Source organism: Limulus polyphemus, unplaced genomic scaffold (genome assembly GCF_000517525.1).
Source record: "Limulus polyphemus unplaced genomic scaffold, Limulus_polyphemus-2.1.2 Scaffold489, whole genome shotgun sequence".
Classification (NCBI taxonomy): domain Eukaryota; kingdom Metazoa; phylum Arthropoda; class Merostomata; order Xiphosura; family Limulidae; genus Limulus; species Limulus polyphemus.
In genome coordinates this window covers 525,523-533,752 of record NW_013666099.1, presented here as the reverse complement: position 1 = coordinate 533,752, position 8,230 = coordinate 525,523, and the positions used below count along the sequence as shown (strand labels likewise).

General features: G+C 34.5%; 1 protein-coding gene across 1 annotated transcript in view; it reads left to right on the top strand.

Annotated features, from left to right (window-relative positions):
* Positions 1-8,230, top strand: part of LOC106458591 (E3 ubiquitin-protein ligase TRIM9-like) — a gene marked incomplete at its 5' end in the record, with an annotated part of 25,787 nt that overhangs the window by 8,983 nt on the left and 8,574 nt on the right. The window contains 3 exons of the mRNA XM_022384849.1: positions 3,285-3,518; positions 5,191-5,347; positions 7,762-7,901. Of these exons, the coding sequence (XP_022240557.1) occupies positions 3,285-3,518; positions 5,191-5,347; positions 7,762-7,901 (531 nt within the window). The remainder of the gene's footprint in view (positions 1-3,284; positions 3,519-5,190; positions 5,348-7,761; positions 7,902-8,230) is intronic.

Below are 8,230 nucleotides of genomic sequence, written 5' to 3'. Positions count from 1 at the left end.
ATTACATATAAGGGAAGCAACTTTTCATGTCCTAAGATAACCTTTCATTAATCATGAATTTACATAACTTCCGTCCTGCGGACGGCTACTCCAGTTATTTTGAAATACGTTTTTAATTTACTTTGTATCAAACTCTGTAATGTTATCTATTATAAATACCCGTTAGGAGGTGCTAGAAACACTTAACATCTAACAGATTTATTTTTCGTCAGGTTCAACAATCTCGTTTGAATATTTTATATTTGTATATTTTCCTCAAGGTAGAACTTTAAAGAAGTTCTGTATATAAAATTGCAATTATCAAAAAGATCAAACAAACAACACATGTTGCGGAAAAGCCAGTAAAACAAGTATTAAAGTTACACACATTGATTTGACTTGTGTTTTATTCATGATAATTGGTATATTTACCTTTATGAAATTCTTTTGACAAATCCTTTTAGAATAACACTAATCTCAGTCATTCCTTCTAAAAAATTAAGAATGAACAAATCTCCTTGTATTGGAGCTAAGGATTTAGGACTTGGGGAGCTGAGTTTGAATCCATGCGATACCATGAAATATTTCCTGCACTTTAAGTTGTGGGTGCGTTATAAGAGCAGCAGTCAATCCCTTAGCATGAATAGTTGGTAGCAGTCTGGTTATCTTCCCTTTGGTCAGTAGTTTGGAATTAAATAACTTTACTCGCACTTTTCTTTCTCAAATCACAAATTCAGCGGGAATATAACTTTTTGTTTCAATTGGAGGGCAAGTAAACATTCCAATATTTTGTTTTGTTTAAGCTGAAAATGTTGTTTCATAAAACAGTTTTAGCTATTATATTTACTATGATTTAGATAAATTATTTTGGCTATGAGAATGATCTCGCATATTTGATAAGCCCCGTATAGTACAACTATCAGGGGCTCTCTACAAAGTTACGATAACCGTGGATGGCACAGCACAGATAGCCCACTGTGTGGTTTTGCGCTTAACAACAAACAATCAGCTTCACATTAATTACAAATCTAATCTAGCCTCTTCTTCCGGTTCCTGTTGTTATTGGAGTGACGCGCCCTCTCACGGTGTACATGGTTACAACACCAAACTACTATTTATTATATTTTCTACAATGTGGGTGTAAAACATTATGCTTGAACAATTAAAAGAGTTATAGGGGAGTCTGTGCGTTATAGTATAAATAAGTAACAAGCTGATGTTGAAGTATCGATGTTGTTTATAATATTTTAAAGCTGGCAATTCAAATAATTTGTCACTAAAAACATGTTATTTTACTGAAGATGCATTTTTCGCTACTTACCCCTGTATAGGGAAAGCCCATTTTCTGAAAGCGCTCACATTATTGAGTTTCTTCTCTGATGTAGCAAAAATATGATTCCTTTTTCGTTCTAGATTTATCAAAAATAAAGAAATATAAAAGGTAAATGTAGAATAATCTATACCTGAACAGCTGGGAAAAAATTTACAAATTTATAGGCATTAAAGTATTTGTATATAAATAATTCACTAATTTTTCGGAATCGAGAAATAATGCGACATCTGGTGGACATTATTGTAACTTGGGCCTCACTTTCATGAGTTATAGAACTAATTAATAGTCGAAAGAGCATGTTCATTATATTTTGTTTTCAGTAATAATATTTGCTAAAGTTCTACTAATAAATTATCCCCAGGCTAAAATTATCTAATCAAAAACACCTTAGGTATGAAAAAAGGTTCGGTCAAAAAAGGATTCAGCGTGTGACTTAAAACAGTGAAATCCGAATTGGCGGCCAAACTCGTAGCTACACTTAGACCATTGATAAGGATTTTACAGCAAATATTCATTCATTAGTTAGCCAGGCTGCATTTTTTGTTCAACTTTGGGCATGATGGTGGGTAAAACAAAATACGCAGCCTAGTTAACTAATGAATGAATATTTGCTGTAAAATTCTTATCAATGCTATAAGTGTACCAATTTGGCCGCCAATTTTGACATCATTTCTTTAAGTCACACGCTGAATCCTTTTTTCCCCATTTAAGATGTTTTTGACTAGATACCATGATTTTATGTCAATACACACCAACAAACCACACCAAATAAGAAAGTGACACTCGCTAGTAACCAACATTAGCTTTAGGATCGGAAAAGACCTTTACATTACAAAACCAACCAGATTCTTTAAAATATATGCACAGTCAGGTGGTTAGGGCGCTCGACTCGCAATATGAGGGTCGCGGGTTCGAATCCCCGTCACACCAAACATGCTCGCCCTTTCAGCCGTGGGGGCGTTGTAATGTGACGGTCAATCCAACTATTCGTTGGTAAAAAAGAGTAGCCCAAGAGTTGGCGGTGGGTGGTGATGACTAGCTGCCTTCCCTCTAGTCTTACACTGCTAAATTAGGGACGGCTAGCGCAGATAGCCCTCGTGTATCTTTGCGCGAAATTTAAAACAAATCCTCTGTAGTATCATCATGGAATTTAATTAACAGCTTTTTGTCATCACTCCCATGCAATCGGTACAGCAGTTTCAAGCATCATTATTTATGCTAATTGCTTAAGCTAATATTATTTGACGCTAAACGCTGTTTAATTAGGAGAATTTCATAATATTTAGTAAAATTATGTTGAAAAGTTGGCAATGAATAATAACCGTTCACCCATATGATTTTTTTATGTGTCTACACGTCCTTTCACCTTAGTTTTGCTGCTGTAAATCAGTTGTCTTTAATCCGAATGACAAAAACTAAAAACGGTCCACTTTTCCTCGTAGGTGAAGCTGTAGTAAAAATGTTAGACCGATAGCTCACCTTTCTTTTTACGTATACGTGTGCAAACATTTCGTTACATTTGAGCGGTTTTTTGTTGAATAACTTTACACATGTGACTTATATTTACACCAAATGAGACTTCTAATTGTAGGTTATAAAGATCTGTCAATGTACCAAATTTGATACAAATCTATAAAAGTTAAATATGTTTTTCTATCAAATAAAGTTCCGTACTTTTGGTACGAAGAAGTAAAAATAGGAAGAAACTTAATGAAAATTGGAGATGTAATATATCAGGTATGTCTTAATAAATTGCCTTAAAATTTGGTATGTGAAGTAAAAGTCCAGTAGAGTACATCCACTGAAAATACGTGATAGTTTGGATTACCACAGTCCGAGCAACAGAAGGTGGAAAATCGCTAAACTATTGGTCCTGTTAATAACACACAGTGTTCAGCAGGTTTGTTTGTTTTTTTTTTACCGCAAGGCACACTACCGTGTGTCTTAATTAACATGTCATTTATTTTTCCAGGACAACTGTGTACAGTTTGAAGCCACTATCAGTGCCCAGTGTGACCTATTGATTGAGGCTATCTTCGCCAGGAAACAGCAGCTACTGGAGTTCGCCAGGCAGGAACGAGACCACAAGATCAAGACACTCCGGGACCAGATAACTTCCTGTACTTCCAAACTCCAACAGACAACAGGACTTCTTCAATTCTGTATCGAAGCTTTAAAGGAAACTGACCCCACAGCATTTCTCCAGGTAAAACGTGCTCAACCCTTACATTTCTGTACTGTTAAAAATTTAGTTCTCATTGACTTCAGGAGTTTTTCTACAGATAAAACAAGTTTATGACGTCATACTTCACACGTTAAAACTTAGAAAACTAGCCAACCCATTTGTTTCTTATGCAAGTTAATCTTGTTTTAATCCTTGAATTTTTCATTTAATTTTCGTTTCTGACTCATGGTATTCCCCTTTTTTTAATAGCCTGTGTAGATAAAGGCTTATTTTGCCTTTTAGTGGCTTACAATGTTAAACAGGAACAGCACAGATATAACATTGTGTAGCTTTGAAGTTAGAAACAAATAAGCAGGTTATTTCACAACCTTTCTATAATAAAACTGACTTCACACCATTTATACTAGCAATTTTTTATTTTGTGTTATAACTTATAAACGATGGTTTCTGAACTACAAGAAATTCCTTTTCTCAAGAATTATTTCTGACACGTTTACTAATTTCTTCACAAATTTAATGCCTCCAATTGTGTGATTATTTTGTAGATGAACTTTGTTTCTAATATGATTTTTATAACAATTAAATTTTGATCAGTAAAGTTTCTTACTCATTTATTGTAACAGCAATGATTAAATTGGGATTATTTAGGAGAAAACAGAAACTTTTGTTCATGAGCAAGTTTGTATTAGCTGTTTACCAACTACACCAGTGTTTCAGTTTTTGCTTTAGAGCAAAGCCACATTGGGCTATCTGCTGTATTCACTGTGGTGAATCAAACCCTGGAATAATATATTACAAATCCATAAACGTACCATTACTACATTAAGGTTGATACAGAAAGGAAGGGGAAATACCATTCCACAACTTTCTGGCCCAAATTATTTCTTGATCATATCATGTTTTCATATTATTTTACATTCAGTTGCGAATACCATACAATTACCAGCTGAGACATTTGTTGTAATAGATACAGATGTACTTCCCAGCTGATCATAGACCATGACTACCTGAGAATTATGTGGTAACAGATAAAACTATCTCTCAGCTGGCTGTGGACCACAACAAGTTGAGAATTGCATGATAATGGATACAGCTGTACTTCCCAGCTGGCTGTGGACCATAAACAGCTGAGACTTGTGTGGTAACAAATATAACTGTACTTCCCAGCTGAGAAATGCATAGTAACAGACACATCTACACTTCTCAGCTGAGAAATGAGTGGTAATGGATACATCTGTACTTCCCAGTTGAGAAATGTGTTGTAACAGATACATCTGTACTTCCCAGTTGAGAAATGTGTTGTAACAGATACATCTGTACTTCCCAGTTCGTCATGAATTATAACAAGCTAAGAAATGCAATGTAGTGGATACGACTATATGTCCTAGCTGGTCGTATATTGATTTTGTTATTGAATGTAAACTAATACATTTTGGTATTGCAACTTAGAATCTGATTACTGAAGATGCCATTGTTAACCTGGTCAGGCTCCAACCTCCCATTCACAGTGAAAGTATACCAAGATCTGTCATTAAAACGAAAGCTACATTCTTCAATTTTATTACTTTTAACCTAACTTTTAAACAAGCTATAACTCTTGCATATGAAACTGGCATGGAGTCTTCCTAAGCAGTGTTCAGTAAATAACTTGTATGTTAATACTTCCATATTTTAACTTTTTTTGGGGTTTTAGGTTGGAGCGGCATTGGTCAGTAGAGTAGCTGATGTGGATATCCGATGGAACCAGGAAATGATCTTGAAACCATGGGTCACATCAGACTTCAACTTCTCCCTGGATTATCAGTCCGTTCTTCCTGTTATTCACTATATGACATTTGCTCAAATGAAACGTAAGATTTCGAAAGCTTTTCTTTTCCCTGGTTGGATAAAAAGTAAAAAAAAAGAAACCATTTTCTTCTCGTGCTTTAACTTAAAGCTGAGGTAATTGTATCACAGAATAAAATTTTGTTGAACTATAACTTCATAGCCGAGATACCTTCACCAATGTTTCTTAAATTAATTAATAAGTTATATACACACTGTTTATCTAATTGTAAAGCCTATTTCCTTGAACATCACTTTTCCTATAAGCCTAAGCAAGGAAGGTCATGTTGAATTATAGTGGGTGAAAATAAACAGACATGAAATAAGTTTACATTTCCTGTTGTATAATATGTTGCAAAAACACTGAAGTACCCTTTTATAAAAAAAAAAAAACTCTGAAATTCAAAGCTCGATAAGCTGATCTTCTTGAGGTTTACTGTGACTGACAATTTTTCGCAAAAGCCCTTATCAAAATTATTACATGCAGTAAATTGTAGTAAAATTTTATTTTCCAAACAGGTCTGTAAAAAAGATATTCCCTTAAGTTTTTTTTTTTGCCTCATTATGTCTGGTATTTCATATTGGTTAAAGCTGGTGTCTATTTAGGTTTACTGACACTTGTATTTATAACTTTATACAGTGGGCTCAGCATTATTTTTGTTAGATAAATTAGTTTGCGTGTAGAGTTGCTCGGGATGTTTAGTTGTATGTGTTAATATGTGGAGTTATTTGTTAGGGAATGAAGTTTCCAGTAAAGAGAGCTTTAAGGATTTGATAAGCAGGTGAGATGTATGATTGTGGTATTCTTGTGTCTAGATCTAAACAAGGGTAAACTACTCCCCAATAACTGTAGAATTACAAGGATTTGATTTTCGGATAGGTTACTAATATGTCAAAACTGCCAAAATTAGGAAATTAGCTGACTGTATTAGAAAATGATAAAGGCAGAAAAAAGGAGAGCCAGATGCTATCTTCTACACACACACACACACACACACACACATGCAAACAAACAACAGACAATTCATTATGTTGATACATATATCTATGTCAGCTTCTTGAAACTAACTATACAAGCTAGAACTTTGGTTTGTTACAAGTTCACTAATAAAGGCTTAATACATTACCTTAACAATGGCTTAATTTTTTATTTTATAAAACACAGTATTCGTTTCAGTCCCACCACTCAGAAACCAGTTAACAGGGAATGATATCCCTGTATACAACTAAGAATATTGAACAAGCAACCCAGTAATAGTTGCTTTTCTGGTCACTAAGGTTCATTATACAAATGAAAACACACAAAAATTGTTTGAATTGGCAGGTGTGACTTTCCTAAGATACTTGTCTGAAGTAGTCACTGTAGTAGATGTGTAAAGGTTATATCAACATTCTAGAGATACGTCCACATTTTGATATTTGAGATTTTTAAAGGATATGTTTGATAACAAGAATACCACAAGGTGTAAAAACAAGCCATTTGAGATTAAAGTCAGGCAGAAACAGAATTTCTTAAGTCAGATTTTAAACTTTATTGACAGTTTTCTGATCACTATCTATTGAATTCGATTTGATTTATTTCCCTCCTTTTAAAATACATGACATCTTAATTTATAGCTGATGCCAAAGCTCCTGTTCTAAACTAACAAAACCTAGTGCAAGGACATATCACACCACCTAGTTGTACAGTCTGTACTGATTTGAGGTTGATGTAGGTATCCATTAGCTCAGGATCTATAGTTCTCTATGTGAGTATATGTATCCAAAGTCTTTAGTTGTGTGTGTATCCATTAGCTCAGGATTTATAGTTCTCTATGTGAGTATATGTATCCAAAGTCTTTAGTTGTGTGTGTATCCATTGGCTCAGGATCTATAGTTCTTTATGAGAGTACATGTATCCAGAGTCTTTAGTTGTGTGTGTATCCACTGGCTCAGGATCTATAGTTCTTTATGAGAGTACATGTATCCAGAGTCTTTAGTTGTGTGTGTATCCATTGGCTCAGGATCTATAGTTCTTTATGAGAGTACATGTATCCAGAGTCTTTAGTTGTGTGAGTGTGTGTATCCATTGGCTCAGGATCTATAGTTCTTTATGAGAGTACATGCATACAAAACTTCAGAGTCTTTAGTAATGTGTATGTGTACATATATCCATTGGACCTGGACCTGTATTTCTGTCTGTCAGGGTATGTTTTTAACAGTCATTGGTTGTGAATGTTGGTGTATTCAGCCAACTGGTACAAGACCTTTAGTTGTGTATGTTACTTTAGTAACCAACTGCCCTAGTTTTGTGTTATTATACACAATCAGTAGTTCAAGAATCTATGTATATCTTTTTTTTTCAAATAATCCTCAATCATACTTCGACTATATCTATCCATTTATTCATATAGTGGCTTCAGAAACTCTAGTTGTATTTATTAATTCATTTCTTGAACAGCCCCAGGTCCTCCAGTTATCATCCCAGAAGAAAGCTCGACTGAGAACAACACCATCACTATTGCTTGGCAACCTCAATCACCTAGTTTTGTGGAGTACTACATTGTTGAAGTGGAAGAAGGTAACAATGGATTGTTCAAGGTAAGATTCGATGCCCTGCAGATACCGATATGTAAGGAGGGGCCATAGATTTTCTTGTGCCATATTGCTCGCTTGTTTCATAATTTCGCACAAAGCTACACAAGATATTGGTGCACAGCCTACCCTATTTGACCTCATATACTAGAGGAAACTGTGTAAAAAAAAAACCCTGTAAACTCTGGAAAGAGGGCATTTTCAGGATCTTTTTACAAAATTCTGTACTTTCCGTTAGAATATATAACTTTGTAAAAAGACCCTGAAAATATACTACCAATACTTTCTGCATAGCTTTGTGGTTGTTATATATATATATATATATATATATATAA